The following is a 15,433-nucleotide window of genomic DNA, read 5'->3' as shown; positions in this document are numbered from 1 at the left end:
TACCTAATTTAATTCCTACTATTTAATTCACAAATACTCTAAATTTATTCCTATTCAACCCTTATATTATTTAACTCATGACAACTCAATTTTATTTGATATTTTTTTCCCTGCAACAATTTCATTTTTTATGGTGTAATTTTTACATTTAATATAATTGAAAATCCTCAAAAGACTCAATGATGCCCTTTGCACTATTAGAAAATGTCTATTTTAGCCTGCCATATAATGTAATTTTAAAAACGATCATATACACCTCTAAACATTTTTTTTTTTTAATCTCTAAAAAATAAAATAATTAAAACTATAATTTCAACGCTAATTTACTTAACATTTTAGTTATTATGGTAATAAAAAAATTGATGTTGTAAAACAATTTCTATTGTTACGATATTTCAAGCTCAGCATAACAATTATAATCTTCCTAGCCCCAATAAAATCACCATGCATTCAGCTTGCAAGGATCTAGCTCCAAGCTACTCCAAACCACTGGGTCTTTGATTTCAATGTTTTACTAGACTTGCATTAAAATCAGTTTTCCATAAGTCATCTATAAGATTAGAAAACTGATACTATATCACAATACAAATCCGTTATTGCATAACACTTGTGTCATTGCGATAGTATTTTTAACATTAACCATATTTGAAGGTCTGCATTCAATTTGAAGATCAATTCTGAGAGCAGTAATAACTAATGCCATTTTCAATGGCGGTTAAAACCACTCTTTACATCCCACAAACTGGTTATAAGGGGAAGTTTTTTCCCATCCCCCCAGAACATGAAATGGCCGAATAAGGAGACAACAATGATATCAATCAAATTGAAGAAGTCAATATTTCAAAACCTTGACCTTCGTTTTATTATGATTTCCTTTTTAAAAGAATACCCTACAGGAAAATTGCGATCAAGTTAGCAACTTTAAAATGTCAAAACCTACATTGCTCGATCAAAAGGCTTGGTATCATTGTAACAAATATCCCAAACAGCTTCTATTGCCTCCTTTGAAGATTCTTCAGAACAATTTGGGTTCCTGTTGACAGACTTTAGAGCTCTCCTTTTCACGCACTCCTGGAATTGATTTGAAATGCATGGCACCCACAAATTTAGGACACTCAAAAACACAGTTGTACGTGTTTGCATAGAAAACCTATCACTTACAAAAAAATATCTATGACGATAGAATTGCAATTTAATAAACTGGCATTATGTTTAGTGTATCATAACAGGAGGTTAATCTCGTTCAAATATAGGTGACATATTATTTGATACGAATATTGACCAACTGCAAAAGCTCCACTGTATTTCTTTTCACCAATCCATTGGGGAAAGGCAGCCCTCTAGGGGTGAGGGACTAGAAGGCATTAGGGGTACCAATCCATGTTATGCATAGGTGGACAAAATGGGTCTTATAGAAGTGCACTAAAAATGTCATGTCAATGCTTATTACAATTAAATTCCTCTAAATTTCAAAAAGTTACAAATCACGTAATGCCACATCGCACCATCAAATACAATTTAGTGCCACTTATTTGATCTTATCACCTTTTGGGAGCATTTTAGGTACCTTTCACAAAAATACATGTTGATGTGGCAATCATATTTGACCATGCAGACTCGGAAACAATTTTTTTTTCTAATCAAAATTAACAGTAGTTTGGAATGTCCACATAGAATTTTGAGAAATGCAAAGTTAAGGTGCACATGTAGTGGGCACTCCCCTAAATATGTGCTCATAAAATTGAATCATGTACCCAATGGATCTAGATTACGACCTGAAACAAATAATGCTTAAAACAAGAGGAAAAAAAAAACTTTCAAAGACTACCTTTTATTAGGTTTTTATTCATGTTTATTCCTCTAAAGCAAAAAAGATTATCTGCAATTTTCAGATCATAGATGAAAAACTTGGCCTCCACAATTACTCAGCTAAACTAAAACTTCAAAAATTTGGGACCTCAACAAAAACTGAACAAATTTGCTAAATATTAAAATATGTAGATGTTTTAAAAATATTCTTAAAAACGCAGATTTCTAAATATGCAAAACATGTTATTGATTATGATATTGCTATCACAATTAACCGTGTAGGTTTTGACTCTTTTGAGTCAAACTCATTGACTTGTGTTTCACGAGTTGTGGTTCGCAAGAACCCATCTCTCATGAGAATGAATGAAATACTTAGCACTCATGTTATTGATTTCCTTCAACATAAATCAGATGTAGAATCCAATACATATTATTATTATAGACAAGTATTCAATCCAAACTAAATTTAAACACAGCAATAGAAATTAGGAGGTTCTAAAACTAAATACTAGGAGGTTGTGAAACAGCAAACTAATCAAAGTTATAGAATGCAAAGTTCCAAACCCATGCCAATCTGAACAGAGCCCTAATAATGTGCCCTAAAGTCCAATCACAGCAGTCTGAAATCCCAGCCCAACCCCCCCCCCGTCTGAATTTTGCATCACTTTTTGTCACCTTAATCCGAGTTTTCTTCACACACAAGTTCTGGTGGAATTTTTTTAATTTTGGCTAGGGTTTTATCCTGCAAGTGTTAAGATTATAGCTACAGTCTAATTGATTTAATCTTAAGATGCAATGTTTATATATATAAGATTATAATTATACTATATATATATATATATATATATATATATATATATATATGTTATATTGTAATTTATATTGTTAATATATAATGATTAATCATAGAGACATGTCTCCTACTCTTATATTTATAAGAGATTGGGATCTGCATTGGGAACATATCAATAACAAGGGCAATATAATTACATTTGAAGAAAAGATCCATGTTATTTAACATGGTATCAGTTATAATTATACTATATATATATATATATATATATATATATATATATATATATATATATATATATATTGTAATTTATACTGTTAATATATAATGATTAATCATAGAGACATGTCTCCTACTCTTATATTTATAAGAGATTGGGATCTGCATTGGGAACATATCACTAACAAGGGCAATATAATTACATTTGAAGAAAAGATCCATGTTATTTAACATGGTATCAGAGCAAGGCTGTAGATATAAGTAATTTTACATATTGCTGACGATAGACTATCTATAGGCAGCACATAGCTACTACAGATCCTTTCCTCACCCTAAAGTACAGTGTGACAGGAGCCAGCGTAATCTAATAAGTGATCTGGTTAATTAAGCCAAGCTGGTTCTTTATTGGGCATGCCTTACGTTTATCTACTAGCCAAAGGCAGTTCGCATCATAAAGTGATCTTCTTTATCTTTCCAATGCATACACCTTTGACCTAGCTCTCCATCTACGTGGTACATGTTGTAGTCAGATCCTTTCTAGAATGGGGATCTTATTGATGCATGCAGAGGTGGGTTGCTTTAAGAATTAGTCAAGCCTCGCCCTGTATATTATGAAAGCGAACAAACCAAAGCCCAATTCCTTTTATTACCTGAACTAGGTGGGAACGCTAGGACATTATGGATGTTGGGTTCCACACACTTGCTATTACATCATAATGTCCGCACTTTCGTATTGATCTAGAATTTACAGTTACAGAATTTCACACAAAGCATCGAACAAGAAGATAGAAGAATTAGGATGTACATATCAGTGAACAATAAGGGAAATCACGAGCCCATCTGGACTTGCACCCAATTTTGGCTCTGTACATAGACACCATGCGCTACTATGTTGACCACTCATATATCGTATAACGTCACTTCAGAAAACACCATCACATATGAAGTTTTGCTCCATGAGCGGATTAAACTTTGAGTTGCCATTCCTATCTCAATGTTGCATGTTGTGACTTTTCTGTGGAAGTGCAGGCACGTACAATGGTCAACATTTGAATTCGATACATTATATCAAACACTTGGCGGATGCTTCCCTGTTATCACATATTCCGAGCTTGAGCTTTGGTGTCGATTCAAGCTCATATTATCAATGTTTGCTTTCATGCCATTAACTTCTAGTATCAATCAATTCAGACTTGTAGAGTGCTTGAGTCAATCTCTAACACCACCTTTGGGAATATACAATTTACCCCTTCGTTTCTAATGTCATATGTCCATTACAAAGTACATATAATTTGGATCGGAAGGCATTGTCACGGAAAAAAAAGCACCATGCCTTTACTTCTCGACCTTCGTATCTTTCCATGCTTTATTGTGAACTCGGCCCCGATGCTTCAAATACATTTGTATGTTCTACCTATTGACTTACGACTTGGTGGCTTGAAGTGTGATGTGTTCGGTCTCAAGCATTTCGTTGAACAGATCATGAGCATCGTGTCTTTGAGTAGCTGACAAATTCACAAAAGAAGTGATATTATATCACATATTTTGCTAGCCTTTAGTGCATCCTCAAATATATGAATCCTTCATTCATGCAATTGTGTACCTGCCATCTTTGACACATTGGATACCATCGTGTGAATTGATCATCTGTGACATGAATAAGAAGAAAATCAATTAAGGATCCCACAGTTTGGCAAAGGGTATGGTGTACGATGAGGTCTAGAATGTGCTCGCGATAAAGACAAGCTATTAAAGGGAACGTGGATCAAACCACGAAAACTAGTGGGCTCCATACATTTAAAATGGGCTTAACATTCTGAGAAGATAAAATAATAGTCAATGCACACAATCATTATAAGCTAAGGTCTTGAGACCCGATCCAATTAAGTATTATAATCAATTTGAATATTCCATATTTTCAAGGAAGGTCCAAAATTCTAGAGACAATATTAAGTGAGTATAAATGGTAAGTTTAATGATTCCTTTGAAAATTATTTGTGGAACTATATATGTATTTATTTAATTTGTATATATATATATATATATAGGGATTGATTTGATGATAAGGCAAGTTTAAAAGTTTATATGATTTAATTGTTTAGATCATTTATAGATGTTTATTCAAAATTAAATTTTATTCTTATAGTTAAAACTATATTATCATTAAGAGTAATTATTTAAGGTGATTTTTACTATAAGAGTTATCTGTCTTGACCTTTTCCTCTGAGAATGTTATTACACAAAGGAGATTGAGATTTAGAAGGAGCTTGGCATGTTATTAGAGGCAACCTTGAAAGCGAGGGAGAAGATTGAACTCGGTCTTATTGATTAAGAGGGAGTAAACCGCGTTGTGATAGATTCACTAATGATATAAATTTGAAATACACAAATTGCAAGATGTGCGTAATATAGGTTTAACCAAACGATCAAACAAATACCTTTGCATGAACAAAAGAAATTTGAGTTGTTGTGAGACGTTAATGAAGTTTTTAAGAATTCATTTGAACCATCTACGAGTTTCTCTTTGATGAATGAAACTCTCGATGTATGAATTGTAGATTCATACATGTGGCACAATCATACTCAATCAAAATATAGGTGTATTGTAGACGAGTTTGAGAAAATGGAAAGACATGTTCGCTTCTACTGTTAAACTAAATAAATGTTTGGACCTTTAATGGACGAAAAGAGCAAGTTGGAACTTAGAAAGGTGTTGTCATATTTGATACAAAATTGTTCCACAATATAAGAATGAGTGGACATTTTACATTGTGGGGGGAATAATAGTCGAGAAAATGGAAAGACATGTTCGCTTCTACTGTTAAACTAAATAAATGTTTGGACCTTTAATGGACAAAAAGAGCAAGTTGGAACTTAGAAAGGTGTTGTCATATTTGATACAAAATTGTTCCACAATATAAGAATGAGTGGACATTTTACACTGTGGGGGGAATAATAGTTGATGTTCCATTCCAACTTGAACCTTATTTAGAGGGGAGATGTTCCATTTTCAAATAATTTAAGAACACAATTTTTGAATCTTCATGTACAGATAAGTATTCTTATTTTTACATTTATCTCTCTTATTTGTAATTCTATACATACTATAAAGGTTATTTGCCTTGATCTTTTCCTTTATGTTTGAGGATGTTCTTACAGGAAAAGAAAGTTGGTACTTTACACATGCTACCAAATATTGTGTAGACTCAATCTAATAATAGTAGCTCCAAAAACCGTTATGATCAAGATGGATAAAATGAGGCTCTTGAAGCAAAGACCCTGATGATTGAGATTATGAGATTCTTCTACATTAAGAGGGAGTATAACACTTCTTTTAAAGCTATGAAGGAGCTTAGAAGATCGACACTCAGACGGAGTCTAAAGATACATGTATGTGACTGCATGATTTTGATGGACTTACCCTTATATACATCATGAGGAAATAAAGAATTATCACTGAAGGTTGAAAGATTAATATTATATTCAGAGAGTCCGAGAGGCATCCTTGGGTGAAGAGAGTCTCAAAGGGACTAACTACAGGACCCGACTTTTGAGGATCATTGTTCAGAGGAAGAAATTTTGAGATGCAATCCCTTGTGGATGATATCTTCTCTGTAAGGAGAAGTTCTAAGTGAAATTCTTTGTAATGTGCTCTCCTCTATGAGAGAGAAGTTTGAAGTGAAAACCCTTGTTCCACCCTCTAGCAGTGGCTATGGTGGGTCCACCCTTTGACTTGGTTCATGGTGGATATCATGTGAGTTACTACATGATGTTGTTGTGATTATGTCATGAAAGGTGACGATCTTTCATTGATATATATATTTAGAGGGGAGCTATTGAAAGGTGACAATCTTATCAATAGCTAGACCTATTATCACAACAGACTACATTAAGTTGTTGTCCCGAAGTGTCGGAAGTTATGATAACGAATAGAAGGTAATTATTGTAAGGTGACGATCTTATCAATAGTTGACCTATCTCCTAACACCAAAACGTGTTGGAGCAAGTGTTATCTTGGTTCTTTGGGCCGAATTTTGCCGGACACCTTGATAATCAATTCATCATGGTTCTTCGGGACAGATTTTGCCGAACACCATGAAAATCAATTTATTATGGTTCTTCAAGCCGGATCTTGCTGGACACCATAACTTAAATCTATCTTAGACCACACTTAAGGTGGTGTTCAAATCTTGTATTATAATTGTTTTAATTCTCTTTTTGTTAAAGAGGATGTGTTGAGAAATTTAGCCTCATAGTGAATTAAAGCAAATTCCATATGTAATATATATTAATATATGTGTGTGTGTGTGTGTGTGTGTGTGTGTTGTGATGTCCCCACTATTAGGGTTAATTTGGGACAAGTAATGCCTGCAAAATAATGGTTAGAATCACAATAATAACAAACTAACTATATTATTCTACCCTTTAATTTAACCCCAATCTTAAGGACGTCCTCGGATCAAGCTTCCTAGCTCATAGCTACCCCATCATCTTCTCGAGAGCACACCCCTTAAGATTCTTCTTGGATAGGCATCCTCTATCCAAGGCTACTCACATATGCATATGTTGACAACATCAGAATATTTTGGCACATCGATTATCGGCCATGGCGAACAATGGAGATATTCATATATCCATGCTTCGATATCGATTCTCGACCATAGCGGACAATGTAGATCTTCATATCTCACATGCTCCATGCTTCGAGTCTCATTAATACCTATGGTGCTAACCCCATAGGTTAACACAATATTATCCACAAGTATGATTCATTAATAGAAATAAATTCATAAACATAATTAAAAAAATATAATCCATAAAGATACCTTTCTTACCTTCCTCTTTGCTTGGTCCATGTGGCTATACCATTAGTCAACCCTTCAATGAATTATTCCTTCTAGATTATCTCAACTCAATATTTACTTTCTAAACTTCTTCCTTGTGTAATTATAAGGAAAGGATAAATTATACTTTTTTGTTTCTTCTTTTCCAAGAGTCACAACCTTTCATAATACAAATCTTTTGAAAAGTCACAACACTTCATAGTTATAATACTTTCAAAAAATCACAACACTTCATAACTAAAATCCTTTGGAAAAGTCTCAATACTTTACAATCACAATATTTTTGAAGAGTCACAACTATTCATAATTATGACCCTTTCGAAGGGTCACATCCTTTCAATATCATTGATACCTTTTCAGAAAGTCACTTTGTTATTTTCTTCATATTACTTTCCTCTTTCATTTTTTCCTTTTTGAACTCCTTTCTTTTTCTCCTCTTCTTTTCCCTCTCTAAAATAAACTCTCCTCCCTTTTATATCTTAATTTTATGGAGTCATGTCTATTTGTTAAACATCTCGACTTTTCATTAGATTTATTTAATTTATATTATTCTTTGTTATATTATTTATCTACTTACTTATTTGTGTTTATTATTATTTATTATTAAATTCTATTTAAAAAGTCAACATACTTTCTACAATATTGTCTCTTGTATTTAATTTAATTTCTTTATTTACCCATTGAAATTTTATTATTTTTTAATTATTTAAAATATCATACTAAATATTATTTCATTAATAATATAGATTAATCATTATTATTTCCTAGTTTTATATTTCAGTATTACTTTTATATTAATATAACTTTCTCGTCATTATTTAATAACATTGTATTATCTAATTATTATTAAAATTCTATTTTAAAATGGGATATGACAGTCCGCCCTTCCTCAAATTGCTTGTCCTCAAGCAACTAGATAATTTCTACTATTGAGTTGAAATATTTATTTCTTTCAATCCAAATTCTTAGGTTTCTATCATGGATATGTTTGTATCCTTTCTAATAGTCATTAACTTTCTACATTAGTCTTTCATATAAATTATTTTTCTAGATTCCTTTTAACCCTACAGGATGGCAAGATCATGTTGTCCCCACTGTTAGGATTAGTTTGGGACAAGTAATACTGCAAACTTGGTGCAAGACCACCTATCAAAAAAGGAATAAAAAATGGATACATGAGGATCAAATACTTTATCTTTTAATTATATTTTGAATCCATTTGAGTTAATATGTAAGGCTAAATAAAGTCATTTGTAATAGATTGTCCAAGTTGTCTACCATGGTCAAATTATGTAAATAAACCCATGGAAAAGTAAAATATCATAAAATGTCATATATAGTCTACTTTGATATGTTAGTAGGGTTTTTATTAAGTTTCATGGTCATTTATGAGAAAATGCAAAAGTTTCCAAATATGTAATAAAATATTATCATAAAAACTTGACAATATGTAAAGTTGATGTAAAGAAGACAGTCAAGGGGCATAGGAGGTGAAAAATATGTTAAAGGAAGTGAAAAGGCATTAAAATATCATGTATTGGTCATGATTTTTAGAATGTAATGGCTAGAGAGGCTGATAAAAGAAGTGGAATAAAGAGAAAGTTTTATTTGCGAGTTTTATGACAATTTTCTATGTAAATTTCTAAAAATCCGACTGTTGTTTCTATTGGCACAAATTCAAATAAAAAGATTCAAACCTCTAACTTATATTTTTAGAAAGGTATTTGAGTTAGCTTTCTTTTGGTTTTGGTTTGACCAAATCAAAAATAATGGCTAAAATCACAATAATAACAAACTAACTATATTATTTTATCCTCTAATTTAACCCCAATCTTAAGGACGTCTCCAGATCGGGCTTCCTAGTGCATAGCTACCTCACTATCTTCTCAAAAGCACACCTCTTAAGATTCTTGTTGGATGGGCATCCTCTATCCAAGGCAACTCACATATGCACATGTTGACAACATCGAAATATTCTAGCACATCAATTATCAGCCATGGCGGACAATGGAGATCTTAATATCTCCATGCTCCATGCTTCGAATTCACATTAATTCTCGGCCATGGCAGATAATGGAGATCATAATATCTCACATGCTCCATGCTTCGAGTCTCATTAATATCCATGGTACTAACCCCATAGGTTAACACAATATTATCCACAAGTATGATTCATTAATAGAAATAAATCCATGAACATAATTAAACAAATATAATCCATAAACATACCTTTCTTACCTTCCTCTTTGCTTGGTCCATGTGGACCTATCATTAGTCAACCCTTCAATGAATTATTCCTTCTAGATTATCTCAACACTATATTTACTTTCTAAACTTTTTCCTTTTGTAATTATAAGGAAAGGATAAATTATACTTGTCTGTTTCTTCTTTTCCAAGAGTCACAACCTTTCATAATACAAATCCTTTGAGAAGTCACAACACTTCATAGTTATAATCCTTTCAAAAAGTCACAACACTTCATAACTAAAATCCTTAAGAAAAATCTCAATACTTTATAATCACAATATTTTTGAAGAGTCACAACTATTCATAATTATGACTGTTTCGAAGGTTCACATCCTTTCAATATCATTGCTACTTTTTCAGAAAGTCGCTTCCTTATTTTCTTCATATTACTTTCCTCTTCCATTTTTTCCTTTTTGAACTCTCTTCTTCTCCTCTTCTTTTCCCTCTCTAAAATAAACTCTCCTCCCTTTTATATCTTAATTTTAAGGAGTAATGTCTATTTGTTAAACATCTCTTGACTTTTCATTAGATTTAGTTATTTTATATTATTTATTTACTTACTTATTTGTGTTTATTATTATTTATTATTAAGTTCTATTTAGAAAGTTAACATACTTTCTACAATATTGTCTCTTGTATTTAATTTTATTTCTTTATTTACTCATTGAAATTTTATTATTTATTAATTATTTAAAATATCATACTAAATATTATTTCATTAATAATACAGATTAATCATTATTATTTCCTATTTTTATATTTTAGTATTAGTTTTAATATCTTTATTATCATTATTTAATAACATTGTATTATCTAATTATTATTAAAATTCTATCATAAAATGGGGATATGACATGTGTTGATGAACTTATGTTGATATCCGTAAATATGTCACTCCAGGAATATCACATTGAGATGATATAACTCCATATGCTTGAGAGCACGTTGTGTTCCTTAACAAATCCTCCCTAGCTAAGATAGTGTTAAGATTATAGCTACAGTCGGATTGATTTAATCTTATGATGCAATGTTTATATTTATATATATATATATATATATATATATATATATATATATATATATATGTTATATTGTGATTTATATTGTTTATATATAATGATTAGTCATAGAGACATGTCTCCTACTCTTATATTTATAAGAGATTGGGATCTACATTTGGAACATATCAATAACAAAGGCAATATAATTATATTTGCAAAAAAGATCCATGTTACTTAACAGTAAGCAATCTCAAGTTTTAACTATATTCCAGATATTTAAGCCAAAACATTTTATTCGCTAACATGAGTATGAATCATAACATGTGCCTTGACCAAAAATTTATTGCGAATTTAGAATTCATCTCATGTTTTCAAGAATTAAATATATAGCTGAAATGTATCTAGGTATAATTGCATGCACATTTTTTAACATCAACGTTTCAGATAATACTAATGATCCATCATCAGGATGAGAGTTGCAAAAATATGACAAGATGCAGACCTAGACATTTTAAAAGGAAGAAAAGAGAGGGTGGAAGGAGACATGCAAAACAAGAGAAAGTGAAAAGAAAAAGAAATAAGAAACAAAAACTAAAGAAGAATCACCAAATCAAAGAAGAAAACAAAACAAAAATAAATAAATACACCCATACACAGTCACACCAAAAAACATTTCAGCTACAGTCAAGAAAATCTTAATCTAAGTAAGCAAGAACACTTGAAAGATTGACATATATAACATCCGATATGAAGGTTGGGTATTTTATATTCCTATAATGCTGATCATATAACACTAGCATGAATTTGATTAAGATATTGTTTGCCCCAAAGAGTAATATTCAGAACATAACAGAATGCAAGTAAAATATAAGAAAACGCATATGCACAATGTATAGAGAATTCACAGATATTTATTCATTGATCACAGAATTATAATGTATCTCCAAAGTAGTCACAAAAGCAGTACCATAACAAAACTATACCACTCCACTTGAAGGAAATTAAAATGCTATATATAAAGTTGTCAGCTGTCTCTTCATGGCATCCAGCAAACATCACAACTCCCCAAGTGCAATAAATGATTTTTTGAGACCATGCCCCTTGCTTGCCTATGCCACACTCTCCCACTCAGCTGGTATCAAATCCCCTCGGCAGATCAAACGTAAAAGTTTATGTTTTTGTTCCTCAGTCATCTTCTTCATTGCTGATTTATCAATCTTTCAGCCTTGACTTGGAATGCTGAACACTAGAGTGAATGCAGGGGATGAAAATGAAATGGCGATTGAGTGTCACTAGTACTCAAAGACAGACTTTTGACTATTTATATCATAGGAAGCAACCATAACTCGAAGGGGTATCTCAAAATCTAAAATGGGGAACATGGGCATTTGAGTTGCCAAGTGTACTCCTATGTGCCGAAGGCCGTCTTTAATCAAGTGGTCATTTCTTGTTTCCTGCCACCATGTTCAACATTCAGTGTCATGTTCGACATTTAGTGTCACTCAAACCCTCAAATGTAATAGTGCTCATGGCCACCTTCTGAGTCTAAATTGTGGGTCATATTTTCTTTCCCCTTGCAGCCTCTCACGAATCCATCTTGCCAGCAACTCTTATTCTCAGTGACAGTGCTCCACTAATCCTCCCTTTGTCGCTCATAGTAGGTATAACTCCTATTCCATAAGGTAACTGCTATAACTATTTTTGCCAATCTTGTTTCCCCTTCCCAACCCCATCAACTCTCCTATCGTTGTGCAAAATTAATAAATATAATATCCATACAAACTTTGTTCCAACATCATACCGTCTCAAGCCATATGTCTTATTGTCATAAACCATATGGTCTTTCAACTCCTACACACTGTCTCTCAACACCTTTATATGGTCTTGTAGGGCTGCACATAATTTTTTTCTATACTTGTTTCTGATGCCCACCAACTTTGTACAATTATACTATGTAGTGCTTCTCCATACGGACTTTGTACGGACTCTACCCGTGGGTGTGCGGCAAATTCGTCTTTGCCCCTTCAAATGATTGTCTTGTCTATATTGTCGTAGTCATTTAATATTCTATTGTGCAGCCTTATAGGAATGTGCCATTTGTACATTCTTTGCTCTCAGTGTATAGTCGTCACTGATCTCCTATCACCCCAGACTATTATCTCCTCTCTATGCAGTCTCATGTGTGTATGGACTTTTCTACTTTTTAATAGCCATGTGGTTTTCTCTTCTACTGTACTAGACTAGGGACCTCTGAAAGGGTGTGGATCTTCATGCTAAACATCCAAGTTTGCACACGATTCAATAAGCAATTCTAGAGAGTCCGGGGTATCGTTGGGATCACTTGGTGAATGCTTTGATTATAAGTTGATGTGAACTTTAGTGATTTTCTTTGCAGGTTGCCATGCTTTCATATTCATTTCAATTCAGATTATATGTAATTTGCAACACTGAAGAGTTTGTGGTGTCGTTTTGAAAATGATGAAAATTCTTTATCAAACTTTTTCTATGCATTGTACCTATGTAAATTCTTAAGGAAATGAATGAAAACTGAAAACAAACAAATCACCAAATTGTTATTATCGATTTCTTAATTTCATTCAAAATTACAAAATATTTTCAATAATATCAAGGGTGCATATTATACAATAGTAGCATTTTGTCCCTTTTTTTTTCTTATCAAAACTTCTACTGTTTGAGCATAATGCTACCTTAGTTTTAAGATCGGCCAAGGCTGCATGTGTGTGTACCCATCAGCCTGGTCTGTGGTCTTGTAGGGCCGCTGGTGAGCCAGTTACCCTGCTGAGGCATGGTATTGTAAGCCCGGCAAACTAAGGATCATATGTTGTAACTTGTAACTCTTGCCATAGTTTATTTTCTACAGCTAGGAGAGCTGGAATCACATCCTCCGAACTTTTAGCAGAAAGTTGACTAACAGTAAAGATGACAAGGCTGAATTTTGAAGATAAACTGTTCAATAAATATCTTTAACATCCTCATCATCCAGTAGAGCATTGATTTTTGCTAGCTGGCAAAGCAGAGATTGCCAACCATAGTGCCTTTGTTAGTCATCCTGAACTTGAAAAGTTAAAGAAAACTTTGCATTAACTACTGCTACTCTGAATAGTGTATTCAAATTCTCCCCAATTTCCATGGATGACTTTTAACTTTTGGCTAAATTTATATGATGTAACTCAAAAAATGAAGAGGACAAGCCCAAAAATAGCTTTGGCATTATCATCTTTGCTCTGCTATTCCATAACTTGACTGTCATTTGTAAAATGTTTCACATTTCCATCTACTATTCCCCATAGGTTCTTGTGCATCGGTTGCGCCTGAGTTTTTACTTTTCAGGTGTGGAAGTTGAAACCAAAATTTGTATACAGTGGAACTTTCCATTTCCAAAAAATATAATAGAACTGAATATTTACAAAGCTTAATCATTTCTTGCCAAAGTTCTAAATAAATTTAGAATGGCCATCTGCATAAAAACATCATTAAAAAATCCTTGCTTCAGGTCTGTACGGATGAACTGCAAACAAAATAGTTATATCATACTAATTCATACATTTCTACTTTCCAATCTCGTAGATCTGCAAAACAATATCACGTAGAAAATCCACTCCAATCCACAAGTTATTGGTGTGTGTTGTGAGATTTTCACACCATCACTCCATTGCAAATGGGGATCCCCTCTTTTTGCTTTAGCAGTAGTGGTCTTGGTTAAAATTTTCGAGTCTCCAAGTCGAAAATGTTAAGTTTGCAGTTGCAGTCGGATTGATTCAATCATGAGATACATTGTTGATGGTAAATCATCATTAGATAAATATTCTTCTATATATATATATATATATTAACTAATGATGATTAACTATAGAGACATGTCTCATCCTCTCATATTTATGAGTTTTCAAATCTGCATTTGGAAATCATCAATTACAATGGACATGTTAGTACATTTGCAGAAAACGATCCATGTTACTCAACATGGTATCCAAGCAGGTTGGATCCCCCATTTGCAATAAGAAGAAGAAAAATAATAGGTTCTGTCTATGCAGATCTACAAGCTAAGGATCAACAAGCATAAATGCATTATATGATTGGCACACATCCAATCTAGAGACACCAGTTTCTTTGTATCAGAGAGGAGCGCACATTGAGGCAAGCTGATCAATGGTTAAGATCTTGACCCAGCCTTCTTTGTGCTAGTGAAATTGGTTGGCCAATCTGAGTTCCTGGTTTGTATGTGGATGGAACCTAAGTAAAGGACACATCAGACAAGGGATAGTTACAAACACTTTAAGGTGAAGTTTGTCGAATATTGCATAGATGCTAACATGAATAGTCCAGCGAGCATTGACATGATGAGTGTATAAGCTCAGAATCACAGTTCTGAACCGATAACTGATCAAAGGTGATTGGATAGGAGGGCGATAATCACATGCTGAGAAGATTGAATATAATAATCTGAAAGCCATCATTTCCATGTGTGCAGAGGTATTGTTTGAAGAAGTGTTATAGCG

At 32.8% G+C, this 15,433-nt stretch overlaps 1 protein-coding gene across 1 annotated transcript in view; it reads right to left on the bottom strand.

The window, feature by feature from the left end:
- Nucleotides 1-477: 477 nt before the first annotated feature.
- LOC149570038 (Ku70-binding family protein) overlaps nt 478-15,433 on the bottom strand; it is a 108,070-nt gene continuing 93,114 nt past the window's right edge. The window contains exon 5 of the mRNA XM_089822690.1: nt 478-1,071. Within this exon, the coding sequence (XP_089678816.1) occupies nt 937-1,071 (135 nt within the window). The 3' untranslated portion in view covers nt 478-936. The remainder of the gene's footprint in view (nt 1,072-15,433) is intronic.

This window comes from Cupressus sempervirens, chromosome 3 (assembly GCF_028749045.1).
Source record: "Cupressus sempervirens isolate cs-2001-9-10 chromosome 3, ASM2874904v1, whole genome shotgun sequence".
Taxonomy (NCBI): domain Eukaryota; kingdom Viridiplantae; phylum Streptophyta; class Pinopsida; order Cupressales; family Cupressaceae; genus Cupressus; species Cupressus sempervirens.
This window is presented reverse-complemented; position numbering and strand designations above follow the sequence as displayed.